At 44.7% G+C, this 17,537-nt stretch overlaps 1 protein-coding gene across 1 annotated transcript in view; it reads right to left on the bottom strand.

Moving 5' to 3' along the window:
• The window catches only part of PREP (prolyl endopeptidase), a 167,821-nt gene that overhangs the window by 20,180 nt on the left and 130,104 nt on the right, over nt 1-17,537 (bottom strand). Inside the window, exons 11-12 of the mRNA XM_006118459.4 lie at nt 14,859-14,995; nt 3,143-3,237 (exon numbers count right to left, since the gene is read on the bottom strand). Coding sequence (XP_006118521.1) covers nt 3,143-3,237; nt 14,859-14,995 — 232 coding nt within the window. The remainder of the gene's footprint in view (nt 1-3,142; nt 3,238-14,858; nt 14,996-17,537) is intronic.

The raw sequence follows: 17,537 nt of genomic DNA on the forward strand, positions 1-17,537 counted from the left end.
CCGGAATGGTCCTGTCTTTGGTAAATACATACTAATTAGGAACTCTAAATAGGTGAGAACTAAGAATTAAGTGCTGACACCTTTGTGGCAAAGGCTATGTTTTTTTCCAGTCTTGCAAAGAAATGGTCACCAACCAGTTGATCGTGATCAACTGGTCGATTGCGGAGGCACTGCCAGTCGATCAACGCAGTGTTCCAAGGCCCCCATTGGTTACCCCCACCTGCAACAAGGAGCCCACACTGGTGCAACAGCTTCCTGCCCCTCGCAAAATTGGAGCCAAAGCCAACTTCCTGCGGTTTGCGGGGAGAGAAGTCTCACGGCTCCACGCCAGGTCTGGCTTCTTAGGAAGTGTGCATGCACTGCTCTTCCCCTCCCCACAGGAACACGCACACTTTCTTGTTTTGACTTCCTTCCCCCGTACACCAGGGAGGCAGGGTTGGGGGTTAAGATGGCAACGGAGGATCCAGAGCAGCTAGATTTCTTAAAGAAGTTGCATGTGCGCTTCTTCCAGCGCTGCCTGCAGATCCTTCCCCAAGACACACTCGTCCCTGGAGACTCCCAGGTACCAGCTGAGTTTCACCTGCTCCCTCTCCCCTGGCCAGACACCACCAGCAGCCTGTTCCTGCCCCCCCCCCCTCGCCTCCTGGCCAGACACCTACCCACCATTTGCTCCTGTACCTTACTTCCCACCTGGATTCTGCACCCCCATCCCTATCCCACTCACTGGCAGTTCTGTCCCGCACACTGGATCCTTCATTTTTGGCCCCACCCCAGAGCATATGGTGGCCCACAAAATGTACTAACCCCGGAATCCCATAAGAGTTAATTTGGCCTGAAGCCCTGAACATCAGTCCTACCTACCCTCCCCCTGTACCATGGGGCTGGAGTGCCAGGGGAGTGAGGTGTCTCAGTTGGAGCCACATCAGTGAGGGTTGGGTTTTTCTGGAGGGGCTGGTTTTTTGCATCTCACTTGTGTGGTCCCCGACTGATTTTTCTGTGGGTCAGTGGCCCCCTGACCCAAAAAATGTTCCCTGCCCTCCCATACATAAAGACAATGTTGAAACCTTTTGTGTTGGACATAATATTTTATTTAAAAATTAAGCCTGGCCAACAATCTCCCAATTGAGGCCAAGCCCCCATCTGGCCACAGCATCAAAACACCCCTGCACTCTCCACACACCCCAGCCCTGAGCCCATCATACATCTGAACCCCCTGCCCTAAGTCCCCCACATCTCCAGTCTTGGGCCACAACACTCCTGCACCACCCACACACCACAAACCTGTGCCCTGAGCCCCTCATACATCCCAACCCAAACTCCTGCACCCCGATATCCACAAGTCTGCGGCTTGCTCAGCACTCCAACCCTTCACCTGACCCCAACACTCTCCAGCTTGGTGCTCCCTCCCCGAGCCAGCATCCCCTTCTCCACCTCCTCCTGCACCCAAATTCCCTCCCGGAGCTTTCACCTCTCACCCCTTCCCACACCCAAATCCCTCATTCCCCCTACAGAACCCGCACCACTTATCTCAACCCAGTGAATGGGAGTAAGGGTTAGGGACAGGAAGTGATGGAGAAGAGGGGAATGGAGAGGGCAGGGCCTCAAAGAAGGGGTAAGATTTTGGGGAAGGGAAGGGGTAGATCTTGGCTTGCCCTGACATTTAAAAAGTGATCTTGGGTGTAAAAAGGTTGGAGACCACTGTTGTAAATGGATTCTTGAGGGCAGACTTTACAGTTCTCTTTGCAGAGCTGTGTAACTTCTTAATATATAAAACTTCTTAAAATACAGAATACCGAATTCATCCAACACAAAGACTGCACAAGAAGCATCCTGGGAATGTTGCATACTTTTTTTATTAATTAACTCCCAACACTGCAACAGTGGAGGAGAAATAGAAGTGAAGAGACATTCCGTGCTTTACTCAGAATACTGAATAATTCTAATCTGATCAAAGGTCAGGATCATATCCATGAAGTTAAAGCTACACAAATAGACATCTGTACTAGTTGTCTCTGCAATTAACATAGAACAGATACATACCTAATTATGCAACTAAGATAACAGACTGGAGCTACAATTAAATTAAACAGGAAATAGGGAGATTAAAGAAGCATTTTCGTACTGAGATAAAATCTCATTAAAATCGATGGCCAAATTCAAATTACTGAAGGATGCTTTATCTTTAGCAATGATATTGTGCATGCCCGCGCATATGCTATTTCTTTTTATGAAACTATTACATCTTTAAGTTAATTATAAGGAAATGCCCCAACAAATGTGTTACATCAGAAAGATGAAAGAGCAATACTGAGCAAAATCAGTTTGCCACAGGTAACAATAGTAATTGAATGCAGAAATTGGTACAGACAGATACATTTGGAAATTGGATTTGCAATAAATAGCAGTATTTACGAATATTGCATTGAATCAAAAAAGTTGGATCTTGTTTTGTAAAAATGATAATTTTCTTGGAAAACTTACACACTGTTTATTGTAAAATAATATTTTTAAGTTGGCTACAACAAACAAAGCCATCGAACTACAAAGATCAAATAATATGAGGGAATTACAGGTGTTATAAGTTTGACAAAAAGTCTGACTTTCATAACTATCTGGGTAAAGGAAGGGAGAGGAGAAAAAGGACAGGCAATTCTCCTGTCCAGGATATGTCCACAATGCACAGTTAATCTCAACTCTTATCCAAGTTTTAGCATTAAGCTTGCTTCCGTTCATACAGAAAAGCCCATAACCTAGGTCCGGATGTGCTTTAAGCCCTGGCTAGCTTATTCAGCTGGGGATATGAGTTAGAACATGGGCTCTCTGAGCTGCCCACTTTGTAGTGAGGACAGGCTTATCACTCAAGTGCCTTCCAACAGTCTCCCCTGGAGGACACACAAGTTCTTCCACACTTGATATAACTGACTGGAAAAGAATTCTAGAGCATCATGCGCAAGAATCAAGGAATATGCCCCAGGCACATATTGGCAGTTTCGCAAATTTGGAGGACACAGTAATGCAAGCGTGGTTTTGCTACAGGGACACACACACCCAGACCAGGCAGGTTAACTGTGCAATGTATACACGGCCTCTGTCAGTAGTACTGCTAAACCCACTATTTATTCTTGTATTCAGAAAGTTTTACCTTTGTGCCAAGTCTCTCCATACTCGCCACCGCCTCTGATATTAGCCACAGCTAGAACACCACCCAGATGCCTCACAAAAATAAGTCTTGATACGCTGAAGAACAAAGAGAGAAAACAAGCAGATTACTTTTCATTTCCTACCCTGAACGTCTACCTTTTCTCAACCTGCCTCCCCCCGCCCAATTCTGCATGACCCTTGAATGCAGAAGAATCTGTCACAATGTATGTGACCACATAAAAGATTAAATCCTGCATCTGTGTCAAGCCTGAGCAGCCAGACTTGTCTGAGCAGTGTTCCATGGGGATACTACTATGAGTCTATGCAAAGAAAGCAAAGGCACTCCAATCTTCCTTCTATAGCTCTGCTCAAGGGCAGTGGCCAGCAAAGCTATGCAACTACAGACTCATTAATGATGCTTCTGCTCTTTGGCAGCTTTCCAATTCCAGTGTGGGGAGCTAAACTTTGCAGCATATATGCCTTCTGGTTAGACTCTCTAAACTCTTCCTCTACTGTGCCTAGGGCCCTGTGCCGCTTCAGAGAAGGAAACTATTTTTTAAGAAATGAACAACAGCAAAGATGTTAAAGGCAAATGAACGCGATCAAAGATGCATGGTCTGTCTTTCTTTATGAATTGTAGAGTTCTTTGAATGGACATTAAATTTGTATTTAATATCATTTGCTTTTGACACTTACAAGGCTGTGTTTGTAACACAGGTAATAGTCTTACATCTTAGGTTTGTACTGGGGATGTAAAATCCTGGTTAATCAGTTAACTGGTTAAACCATAAGTTAGGTTTCTGCTCCTGCTGCCCCCCGCAGGGGAGGGGGAGTTGGGAGCAGGAGCCAGCAGCCCAGTGCATGGAGGAGGTCTGGCTTCCACTCCTGGACCCGCCCCCCTCTCCCCCACGTGTAAGAGCCAGCAGCCTACCATGCAGGTAGGCCAGCATGTGGGCAGCCGGCTCTACTGCCATTCCCCCTCCACCAGCGTGGGCAGCCGGCTCCTGATCCACGGGGGGCTGGAGCAGCTATCTGCTTACGGCCAGGCCACGAGCTGCTCTCGGGTACCTGTTTAGCTGCTCACATCCCTAGTTTGTACCAGTGTTCACATTTGAGTTTTGGACAACATAACTGTGTTGTTCACTTACCCTGTTCAATAAAAAAACATTAAAATCTAAATTTCAGTAGCAGCCTCTCTGTTATTTTCTGAGATTGGATGAAAGCTAAGACAATATAGAACAACCTCAATATCAAACTGGTAAGAAGTTAGTGTCATTAGTATTTTTGAAAAGAGATAAAAGGGAAGGAGGAAGGAAAATGGGCCTCTCACCAAATGAGACAGACAGAAACTTAATGCAGCCAAAGCTTCACATGGCAAGCCAGAAGTACACAGAGGAAAATATTAAAACATGGGAAAGAACTAAGGATGTGAAGAAGTGGGTAACTGATTACTTGTGTACCCGATACAATTTGTATTGAGTACACAATTCGTTGATAAGTGGCCCTGCTGTGGCTCTGCAATTTAAAGGCATTAGCTATTCTGCCAATTGCCCTTGGTATACAAAGTTTAAATCCTACTGACTTTCAGTGATACACGGGTCCTAAGTTACTTAGAAAGTTTGAAAATGTTACCTGGTGTGCACTGAACAACTTCCCTGTAAGTGGATATTTATTAGGGGAAAGACCGTGCTTTTAACCACAGCCCATAGGAGAGGAAAACATAAGGAATTCTGCTTCAGGGAGACAAAATGCTTCTGCTGGGGACTCTTGTATATTTCAAAGCAGGACTTCCGCTGGCCCTGGGCTGTATGCAGAGTTCTGCATTCCTCTTTTGAAATGTACAAGGGCTCCCACTTGTACATTTCAAAGGAGGAATGCGGAAGTGCTTATCGACTAGTCGATGGAAATGCCATCGACTACTCGACTAGTCAATTATCCTCATTTTAACATCTCTAGTTCTGAAAGGGAGTAGGGAGTTATTATGCACATCCTCACACACTCTTACTTTAGGGCCTGGCAGAATCTCCAACAGGAAAAGCAATTTAGATTTACAGTTTACCTGTCAGTTAACTTTCAGTATACACTAGAAATGGCTTCTACTGTAACTATAAAAGCACATGCAAAGCAACTGAGTAAAACATGGCACCTCCTTCAGAGTGGTGTGCAGAATCTGAGGCATTACTATTGGGTAATCAATAATATTTTCATAGAAGATTTGCTAAGCCCACACTGAATGCCATCAATTTTACCACACCTTTTTGCTGTAGTATTGCTCTACATACTATACACAGACAGAAAGAGATAAAAAAAATCCATGCTTATCCCTGAAAATAAAGAACTACTGAAACCGGGCTAATAGTCTGTTGTTTCTTATTTGTATTTACTTCTGGATCTACTGGCCTAAACTCTTCCTATGCTTTTGTAGTTTCCTTAAAATGTAGTAAAGTTACTCACCTTGTGTAGTAATGATGGTTCTTTGTGATGTGTCCCCCTGTGGGTGCTCCACTTCAGCTGTTGGTATGTCCCCGTGCAGTGATCAGAAACTTTTTCACAGCAATGCCCTGATGTGCACTTGCAGTCAACACCTAGTGGTGCTGTTGGCATCTGTTGACTGTGCACGCAGTTTGGTCCCCTTTGTTCCTTCTCTACCATGGAAACTGGTATGTTGCTTTCAAAGTAGGGGAGGAGGAAGGGTAGTTGAGCACCCACAGGGGGACACACCTTGAAGAACCATTGTTACTGCACAAGGTAAGTAACAACTTCTTTGAGTGCTGGCATTGTGGATGCTCCACTTGAGGTGTCTGTAGAGCCATGTCTGTCCTGAGGAAGTGGGCTTTGGAGCTGTGCCCTGGACATAATCGAAAGGACAGCTAGTCCTATTGTGGTCATAAGGATTGACCCAGCAGTTATGGTGTAGTATTTAGCAAATGTGTGCTTGGAGGACCAAATGGCTGCTCTGCAGAGATCAATGAGTGGAACATCTTTGAGGAAAGCCGTAGATGCTGCTACCACTCTGGTGGAATGTGCTATTACTTTTTGTGGTGGTTGCTTGTTATGAATGACATAACAGGTATGTATGCATGAGGAAATCCATTTGGAAAGCTGGTGGGAAGATAGGACTTCACCCATGGAGCTTTCAGCTATGGTCTAGTGCATTTTTGCAAGGACCTGCTCCTGCTCAGAAGGTGAGGGCATGCCGGAGGGCAAGCATGCAGAGAGATGCTTGCAGTGCATTCTTGTGTGGTTTGAGAAAGAAGGTAGGTAAATAGATAGGTTCAGTGATGTGGAAGGAGGATGCTATCTTAGGCAGGAACTCGGGGTAAAGTGACTTTATCTTTGGTAAAAATGGGGTAAGAAGGGTCGGCCATGAGGGAAGCTATTTCTCCAACACATCTGGCTGATGTGATTGCCTCAAGGAATGCCGCTTTCATGGACACGTAGAGGAGAGAACACGTGGTCAATGACTTAAAGGAGGCCCTTGTGAAGTGCTTGAGGACGTGGTTAAGGTCCAGGGTGGAAATGGGAGTTCTAATCACGGAGTATGTGCTCTGAATGCCTGCTGAAGGATGGAGGGAGAATAGACTTTCCGTTTGAATGGGATCCTTATTGTGTGGCATAGAACAGCACTGTGGATTTTTAGATTGGTGACAAATAGCATCCACAACAAAGGAGTTCTGTTGTGGATGGGGAAAATAAAAGTTCGTGTCTTTGGCAGGTACAAAATACTTCCTGACAACTCTTTTAATTTGTGGGCGATAATGATGCCGGTGTTTGCCAGACTGTGGCAGCTGGCTTTAAAATAGTGTCATCCAAAGGCAAAGCAATCTTTGTGCTGGCAGAGGACAGCAGGATCCTCACGAGTTTTTGCTGTTTCTCCTGAACTTCCTAAAGGTCAATTTCCTGGGCTGCAGCTATTCTTCTGAAAAGTTTCTGAAACTGTTTCAGGTCATGGCAGGGGAGGGCAAGGTTAGCTGGTATGACTTCCTCAACCAGTGAGGAGGAAGAGTTATGCAGAAGGAACCTTTGCTCATCATCTGTGGGATCTTTGGAGGTTTTTCATCCTTGACCATGCCCTGGGTCTGGTGTGTGTGGGGGACCTGATTGCTTCCGTGGCCGGCGTAGACTGTGCAGTATAATGCTGTATGTAGGAGGACCATAGGTCCCATGGTGGCCACTGGCCAGTGTATGGAGGTGGTGAGTATGGCTATGGTTGCCATAGCAGTGGTGGGGTGATACATGGTGGGTCTGCTTTACAGGTCCAACTCCCAGGGAGACCTCCTTTGAGTAGGTGAAGACTGCTGATAAGAGCATCTGCTATCCTGAGGTTCTGTATCTGGGTCTCTAAGAGAATGACGGTGCTGAAGTTGAAGGAGAGTGGACAGAATGGTCGGTGCTGAAGAGCAGTGATTGCAACACCGAGTGAACCTCTGTGTCACTACGTCAGAGGAAACACAGGGTACTGAAGACTGCTTCGGTGCGATCTTTTTCAGTACCAGTTTGGCCTTTGTAGGTATATTAAGAGCTGGTACCGAGGTCTGTGCTGGTGTCATTGGGGGTGGCATGTTGGTGTGAGTCAGCTTTAGTGCTGGATCCCAAGGCAGCATGGTCAGTGCCGTTGTGGATATTCTATGTCTCGGCTCCGAGTTTGGCCACTTGTGTGTTGTTGGCGCCCATGCTGAGGAGGGGCTGGGGATGCCTGGCTTGTCAGCAGTGCTGACTCTGGTGGAGCTCAGAAATGCACCAGAGATCTGGTGGGAGAAGCTCTCATCCTACGAGACCCTTTATCTACAGATGAGGAGGAACACTTTTTCAAAGTGGCAGAAGCTTTATCTTTATGACCTGCCTTGTCAGAAGTAGCAGGGTCCTCAGCTGAAGGCTTGAGGTATCTTTCAAGTAGGATCATTTTCAAGTGGTGTCTGTCAGACGGGCATGGGGTCCTTACAGGTGTCACATCTTTTAAATCCTGGTGAGTGAGGCATGATGGTTGGTTGAAGGATGAGAGAAAAAAAATGGGGGAGAGGGTCCAAAGGATGGGAAGATCCGGAACCAAAAAAGAGGTGGGCTTTTTTTAAGAAAAAAGAGGATTAGTTAAAAACTGGGATGAAAAAACCCAAGGTTTCTGTGTTGTTGCTCTTTCATAGGTGAAGAGAGGGTGACTGTGGAGAGCTCCATTTGCTGCTGAGGACAATAGAGAAGGAACTGCATGGACTGTGCTGCACATGTTATCCATGGGCACCAACGGCACCACCATGTGCTGACTGCGCATGCACGGCAGGGCATTGCTATGAAAAAGTCTCTGATCGCTGGCGTGAAGACGCACCAGCACCTGAAGTGGCACACCCACAGAGACAGTACTTGAAGAACCATAGTAACAGCTGCCGTTCCCTTTTTGCTAGGATACCTTTTAAAAAGATTGTTAACAACAAAATACCATGTCAACATACACAATGCAGCTACTGCCCAAAGCACTAGTCTATAGCTGGGGAATCACTGAACTAGATGGCTTAATAAGGGTTTCCCTGGATGAAAATGCGTGTAGGGGGAAGGCTAGATTATGAATGTGTGTGGTGGGGAAAGAATAACTGGAAACTGTGTGTTGAAGGGAGAAAGCCTGCATGAGTTGAGTGTGTGTGAGACTGAAGGGAAACAGAGAGAGAGAACTTCTTGGGCATAGTTTGCTAGAGTGGCCTGTGGATGTTTGCTTCTACTGCCACCAGGGAAAAGGAAATTCATATATATATTTTATTAATACACAAAATTGTATTAAAACATCTCTGAGGCACGTTACAATTTCTCATTCAAAGAGAAGCAAACCAACAAGGCAGCTCCTCAGGCTTAAGAACCATTAATATAAAACACAAGCTGGGTGACATTTTACTTAATTGAACAAAGGATTACAAACTGAGTGGCCAGGAAGAAAAAAAAGAAGAAACTGGAATGCCTTGGACTTTTTGTGATAAGTTACAGGAGCACTGAGATCAAATACAAATATGGAGTATTTATCTTAGCAAGAAAACCACAGTCCTTCAGTTTTTAGAGACAAAAGGACTGTTATTCAATGGAGACCAGAAATAAAGCTGAACAATGATGATTTTTTCCATTACATTTAGGTTTTTTCAGTATATATCTTAGGCAAGGGCTATGAAGTACTATAATTTCCAATTTATTGTGTGCAAAAGATCAGAGTTTAATTTTTCTGCTAAATTGTTCTAGTGCAATTTTACTCTCTCAACCCATCCTGTTTGTCTTTCTCCTCCGACATATAGACTGTAATCGTTCTTTTGTTATTGTTTGTACAACTCTACCTTGATTGATGTTCTTAAGCACTACCGCAATGTAAATAATACATAATCTTGTGAGGTCTTGTGAACTGGATTTTCTGTGAATAATTAAAAGCAGTATGATACATTTATCAACTGACTCTATGGGAAACACATACTCTGCATCACAATCTGAAATCAGTGATACATGGAGAAGGAGGGAAATATCTGAAGGGTGATACTCACTTACCATGCTGACCTATTTTATTCATAGAATCATAGAATAATAGGACTGGAAGGGACCTCAAGAGGTCATCGAGTCCAGCCCCCCGCCCTCAAGGCAGGACCAAGCTCCACCTACACCATCCCTGACAGATGTCTATCTAACCTGTTCTTAAATATCTCCAGAGAGGGAGATTCCACCACCTCCCTTGGCAATTTATTCCAATATTTGACCACCCTGACAGTTAGGAATTTTTTCCTAATGTCCAATCTAAGCTGGCTAAGCTGAAACTCCATCCAGAAAAGTGGAACCCCAACTAGTCCTCATTCCCGTCATGTATCAATAACTCTCTCTACCTACAAAATCTGCAAGTGGCCTGGAACCTAAAACTGTTTTCTCTGCATGTCATGTGGACACAGTAGTGGTCAGCAGAGATACCTAAGCTGGATCTCCATCAGTAGAAAAAAGTGAATATCTGGCATGCAATGCATTCTCCAGGCCTTCAGAATTCACTTTTGCCTCAACTCTAACAACCAGAGTTTATATGCTTTTAGGATGCACAATAAGGTCTCAACTTTCTTCCCCTGCCCAAGTGGAGCTGGGTATAAAGGAAGGGCTGGCAATTTTGTTGTGCTGTTGCAGGGACTGTGTGGAACTCAGTTAATTACTATTATATTAACAATCATTGGGCATTTTATTTGATTGGGAGTGGGGTGGGATTGATGAAACTTTTTAATTTGTGTACTCTTAAAAGATTGTTAGGAATGCCTAGAGCTGTGCTTCTCAATTGGTGGTCCATGGTGACTTTTCCGGTCCACAGGAACATTGTGCAAAGTCACATGGCGTGAGCAGGCGCCACTGTTAGGCTGTTTTATGCCGTGTTCACAAGCACGCAGCGTGTCATCCATAGCGTCACCTAGGACGCAACCAGGTTGTGTTGCCAGTAACTTCCATCTGAGGCTCTGAGTGTCAGTGTAGTTGCCGCCATCGTGCTGAGCGGCTGCTATGCCGTTCGTCCTGTGCTACATGTGCTGTTTTACAGGTGGTGTAGTTTGTTTATAATGGCAACGATAGGAAGAAATGTCCTCTGAATACTTGCGCTTGACTACATCAAATTCAGCTTTACGGGTCAAGAAAAAGAAGGCGTGGATTTGCCACAATGTGTTATTTATTTCAAAGTCTTGGGGAATGACTCAATGAAGCTGGCTAAGCTGAAACTCCATCCAGAAAAGTGGAACCCCAACTAGTTGCAAAAGGGTGAAGATTATTTTAAGCGGCAGTTATCAGGTCTGAAACGGCAGAGCCTCGACTCAACAACTGCATTCTACAATAGGACAAGCAATGCAGTGCACGCTTCCTACATGGTTGCATAGAAAGTTACACAGGCCAAGCAGCCTCATACCATTGTAGAGCAACTTGAGCTCCCCTGGGCAAAAGAGATGGTATGGCTTGTTCTTGGCGAGGAAGCAGCAAGGAAGCTGAATGATATATCTGTTGACATAATGATATAGCTGCCCAGGGAGGTTGTGGAATCCCCATTTCTGGAGATATTTAAGAGTAGGTTAGATAAATGTCTATCAGGAATGGTCTAGACAGTATTTAGTCCTGCCATGAGGGCAGGGGACTGGACTCGATGACCTCTCCAGGTCCCTTCCAGTCCTAGTATTCTATGATTCTATGAATCTTCATCTGCAAGAGAAAGGTGAAAATCTGTTCTCCCACTAAAGCATCATCGAGGCTTTTCTTGACAAATTGGAACTCTGGATGGTAAGAGTCGAAGGGAATAATTTGGTTCAATTTCCTTATGTGGATGCCATGCTCGGGGAAAAGGAAGCCATTTGGGCGCAAATTCTCAATCATTTACGGAAGCTAAAAGACAAATTCCAACGACAGTTTCCAGAGGTGGACAGGACAAGTGATGGATTATCTTTCATCAGGAATCCATTTACAACAGATGTTAATAGTGTTCCAGAGGATCTGCAAGAAGAATTCTTGGATCTGAAAAATGATTATGTGGCTCAAGATGTGTACCAGCAGTCTACCGTAGAGAAATTTTGGGCCAGCATGACCGGGAGTTACCCAAATCTGTCAGCACACACAGTCAGATTTCTTTTGCCATTTGCATCAACTTATATATGTGAGAATGGATTTTCATGTTTGTTGCATGTGAAGTCCAAACAGAGGAATCAGCTTGCAGTGGAGAGCAATATTCATTGTGCATTATCAAGTACCACTACAAACACTTAAAAGCTTGTCAGAGAATCCAAAAATCTGTTAGTAAGAAATAAAATTTCAAACCAAAATGTTCGTTGCCTGCTCTTTTTTAATCATGTCTCAAAAAGGAAGAGGGCCACAAACATTTTTTGATTGGCCTTGTGGTCTGTGGACTGAAATAAATTGAGAACCACTGGCCTACAGCATTAGGCAGGCTTACTTATTGTACAGTAGAACTCCATTGGTCCAGCAGACAATGCTCTGGCACTCCTGATGGTCCGGCACCACGGGGAACCCGGAAGCGCTTCAGCAGCTGGACAATTGGAACTGCTTTGTGCCAGGCTTCCCTGATTCAACCGCTGCTGAAACTGACCAGCAGCTGAATCGGGGAAGCTGGGAGCAGAGCAGCTGGGGTACTGCCGGGTTGGTCCCGTAGCGCTGCCCCTCGGGGCTGTGGGACCAACCCGGCAGCACCCCAGCTGCTCTTGGGGACGCCTGGGGCAGAACTGCATGATCAACGGCTGACTCCAGAGCTGCTCTGCCCCGGGCTTCCCGGAATCAGCCGCTGGTCAGTTTCAGCAGCGGCTGAATCGGGGACGCCTGGGGCAGAGCAGGTGGGGTGCTGCCAGGTTGGTCCCATAGCACCGCCCCTGGGCGCTGCGGGACCAATCTAACTGCACCCCAGCTGCTCTGCCCCAGCCATCCCCAAGTTAGCCAAGGCGTCAGCACCCAACCCGACAGCACCCCAGCTGCTCTGCCTCAGGCGTCCCCAAGAGCAGCTGGTCAGCCAAGGCATCAGCACCCAACCCAACAACACTGCCCCTCGGCGCTGCGGGAGCAACACGGTAGCACTCCAGCTACTCTGACCCAGGCGTCCCCAAGAGCAGCTGGGGAGCTGCCAGGTTGGTCTCGCAGCGCCGAGGGGCAGCGCTACCAGACCAACCTGGCAGCACCGCAGCTGGTCTGCCGCAAGCGTCCCAGATTCAGCCGCTGCTGAAACTGACCAGCAGTGGCTGAATCGGGGACGCCTGGGGCAGAGCCAGACTATCGGAAGGGGGGGCTATGAGGGGTCTGGAGTGGCACCCCCCCCACCCAGACCCCTCATAGCCCCCTCTTCCGATAGTCCGGCATATCTGATAATCTGGCACCCCCTGGGTCTTAAAGGTGCTGGATTATCAGACGTTTACTGTACTTTGTAAGTCTCTAAATGAAATATATCCAGCATTTGCTTCCCCCATGTACCTTCCCCAATATATTACACCGCATCACACTCTATTAGGAACTAATAAATCACTAGTCAAATCTTATTTACATAACTATTGTAAGCTATTTAGAGTATATAATTCTGCTTTACATAAACCATAGGAAATTAAAAATGTAGCTTCTGAAAGACAGCTGAAAAGGGCATTCCAATAATCTCATGATACATCATAAGAGTATGGTCCATTGTTATACACAATGTATTTGATATGAAGGACCAGACAATTATAAATGCTATCTGCAAATATAATCAGACTAACCATGAAAGAATAAGGTCTGCAAAGTATTTCATGAGATTTTTCCAACTTTAATGCAAGAATTTTAGCATATAGCAAATTGCTGTAGCTCTTACTATGGTATGTAAATTTAACAGGGCAGTTTAGCGAGAGATTATTTTTGTGGCATGATGCAAATTCATTGTCTAAAGAAGCTTTCTTTACCCTGTCTTGCCATTTATTTATTTTTTTCCAAATAGCTTGTATCTAGCAGGATTTGATTTGTACTGGAAACTGTCAAATAATCCCGGTGACATATTTTGGCAAGCCTAGATAAGAGTTCACTTGGTGGTGAAGTAAATGTTGTTTCCCTTTTAAAAGATGATTAATGGTCAAGCAGGCTGCTGTGGACTGGAAGCCCCGTTTCAAACTTATCACTTTTGATCTTTGATGCACTGATTTGTATTAACCCCCCTTGTTTTCTTTATTATATTATTAATTAATTTAGAACAGATACAACCCCCCTTTTATTCTCATTCTCCACACATACATATTTGTATTACTGAGAACAGATATATTCTAATGTCCCAGTTCAGCAAAATGCTTTATTTTAAGCCCCTAATCAATCCCTTTGAGTGCAATGAAGAAACCACTGAGGAAGTGTCTCCATACTCAAATGATGAAATGCTAGTCTGGGACTCAGGAGATTTGGGGTTTGACTTCCTGCTTTTCCACACACTTGCTGTGTCATCTCTAGCAAGGTGCTTGTCTCCTTCTACTTCAGCTCTTCATCTGTCAAATGGGAATAATAGCACTTCCCTATCTCATAGGAGTGCTGCAAAAATAAATACATTGAAGACTGCCAGTCTTTCGTAATAACATTGAGTTCCTAGCTGGGCCTCTTGCTCTCTCTATCTCTTAGAAGTTCATGGTAGGCTGAAATTTTCTTTATTATATTAATATGAATTCATTTAGGTCATACTCAATCGAATAGAATTTCCTGGTTGTTTTTAAAGATTCCAGAAAATTAGCTGATATCTCAGCCAAAAGTTGTTTAAGGAAGTTATAGACAGTATTAGTAAAGGTGACTTTGTACTGGTAACTTGTGCAGGAAGTTCTTACCTTCCTACACATAAAAGAGCTTGCCATATTTTATTAAATGGCTAGCTTGTACTTTTGTTTGTTTCAGTGACCATGCTTTATTTTTTGAATGATGAGGAACATTCCCACTGGTAAGTTCCAGGGACCATGTGCATCTGCTTATGGACTTCACATTAGGAAAAGTTTTTTCAGTAGTTGGTACATCATTAGTTTAAAGAAAGGGAAGTGCTACAGATGTTTTTAAGGAAAACACATCCTGTAATGTTTTCCCTTGGGATGAGCCGATTTGTTTGGTTCACAAAGGCACAAAAGAGAACATAGGAATTGCTATATTGAATCACACTCAAAGCCTATTGACCCCAGAAACCTGTTTTAATAGTGACCAATGCCAGATGCTTAAGAAGAAGGTGTTGGAACAGTAGCTGTCAAAAATGTCCTGCTTACCTGTAGCTTGGAGTAATAGATATGTTGAAACCCCCATAGCCATATAAGAAAGCAGGATGAGAACCATCCAATTTAATTCCCTTCTTGTGGATAATAAACATCGGGATCTTGGTACCATCTTTGCTGGGGTAGAAAACCTAGGACAACACAGAGGAAAGATGTTTGAAGTATTGTTAGTTTTGGGAAATATTTGAGAACTCACAAGTAGCTATTTTCATGCTTTTGTTGTACATGGAAACAAGTCTGGGCATTGTCAAACTGTAGTCTTTCCCCTGTAATTTAATAGTTTATTACTGCAAAAATAGAGAAAGGCCATTGCTATCATCCAGAGGGTAGGTGAAATGTCCCTAACTTGACTGAGAGTTCTAAAAAATATGCCCCAAAATAAAATCAAACACCTTATTGGCCATTATTTTTCAAAACTTGCGGTGATTGGGATGCTCCTGGGCAATTGGAAAAAGGCAAATGTTGTGCTCATCTTTAAGCAGAACCCAGAAACTATAGAGCACTCAGCCTCAGCCCCTGAAAAGAAAATCACCCCCAGCAAGTTCATAGATGACACTAAGCAGATTTACCTATACGAGAAGCCTGGGCAACAAAACAGGAAGAACTGGAGGCCCTGGCCCAGTCCAAGAAATATGATTTAATTGGGATAACAGAGACTTGGTGGGATGACTCGCATGACTGGAGCGCTGTCATGGAAGGGTATAGACTGTTAAGGAAGAACAGGAAGGGGAGAAAAGGGGGAAGAGTTGCACTATATGTAAGAGAGCACTATGATTGCTCTGAATTCCAGTATATTGAGGGAGAAAAACCTGTTGAGAGTCTATGGGTTAAGTTTAGAGGTGCAAACAACATCAGTGATGTTGTGGTTGGGGTCTACTACAGGCGAATCAGGTGGATGAGGTAGATGACGCTTTCTTCAGACAACTGAGAGAAGTTTCCAGATTGCAGGCCCTGGTTCTCGTGGGGGACTTTAATCACCCTGACATCTGTTGGGAAACCAATACGCCAGTATACAGGCAATCCAGCAAGTTTTTGGAGAATGTTGGGGATAACTTCTTGGTACAAGTGCTGAAGGATCCGACCAGGGGCTGTGCGCAGCTTGACCTTCCGCTCGTAAACAAGGAGGAACTAATAGGGGAAGTAGAGGTGGGCGACAACCTGAGAAGCAGTGATCAGGAGATGGTAGATTTCAGGATCCTGACCAAAGGAAGAACAGAGAGTAGTAAAATACACACCTTGGACTTCAGAAAAGCAGATTTTGACTCCCTCAGACACCTGATGGGCAGAATCCCCTGGGATGCTAACATGAAGGGGAAAGGAGTCCAGGACAGCTGGCAGTATTTTAGAGAAGCCTTACTGAAGGCACAGAAAGAAACCATCCAGATGCGTAGCAAGAGAAGCAAACATGGTAGGAGGCCGGATAGGCTTACAGGGGAAATCCTTGGTGAACTTAAGCACAAAAAGAAAGCTTACAAAAAGTGGAAACTCGGACAAATGACCAGGGAGGGGTTTAAATGTATAGCTCGAGAATGCCAGGGGGTTATCAGGAAGCCGAAAGCGCAATTGGAATTGCAACTGGAAAAGGATGTGAAGAATAACAAGAAAAGTTTCTACAGGCATATTAACAAGAAGAAGGTAATCAGAGAGGGTGTGGGGCCCCTACTGGATGAAGGAGGTAACCTAGTGACAGATGATGTGGGGAAAGCTGAAAGTACTCAATGCTTTCTTTGCCTCTGTATTCACGGATATGGTCGGCTCCCAGACTAATGCGCTAAGTGACGCAAGATGGGATGAGATGGACATCCCTTGGTGGGTAAAGAACAGGTTAGGAACTATTTAGAAAAGCTAAATGTACACAAATCCATGGGTCCGGACTTAATGCATCCAAGGGTACTGAGGGAGTTGGCAAATGTCATTGAGGAGCCTTTGGCCATTATCTTTGAAAAGTTGTGGAGATCAGGAGAGATCCCAAATGACTGGAAAAAGGCAAATGCAGTGCCCATCTTCAAAAAAGGGAAGGATGATCCAGGGAACTATAGGCCGGTCAGTCTTACCTTGGTTTCTGGAAAAATCATGGAAGGGATCCTTAAGGAATCTATTTTGAGGCACTTGGAAGAGAGGAAAGTGATTAGGAATAGTCAGCATGGATTCACAAAGGGCAAGTCATGCCTGACCAATCTGATTAGCTTCTATGATGATGTAACTGGTTTTGTGGACATGGGAAAGTCAGTGGATGTGATATACCTTGACTTTAGCAAGGTTTTTGATATGGTCTCCCACAATATTCTTGCCAGCAAGTTAAGGGAATGTGGATTGGATAAATGGACGGTAAGATGGATAGAAAGTTGTCTAGAAGGCCGGGCCCAGCGGGTAGTGATCAACGGCTCAATGTCAGGATGGTGGTCAGTTTCAAGCGGAGTGCCCCCAGGTTCAATTGTAGGACTGGTTTTGTTCAATATATTTATTAATGACCTGGATAAGGGGATGGATTGCACCCTCAGCAAGTTTGCAGATGACACTAACCTAGGGGGAGAGGTAGATATGTTTGAAGGCAGAGATAGAGTCCAGAGTGACTTAGACAAATTGGAGGATTGAGCCACAAGAAATCTGATGAGGTTCAACAAGTACAAGTGCAGAGTCCTGCTCTTGAGACGGAAGAATCCCAAGCATTGT

Source organism: Pelodiscus sinensis, chromosome 3 (assembly GCF_049634645.1).
Source record: "Pelodiscus sinensis isolate JC-2024 chromosome 3, ASM4963464v1, whole genome shotgun sequence".
NCBI lineage: Eukaryota > Metazoa > Chordata > Testudines > Trionychidae > Pelodiscus > Pelodiscus sinensis.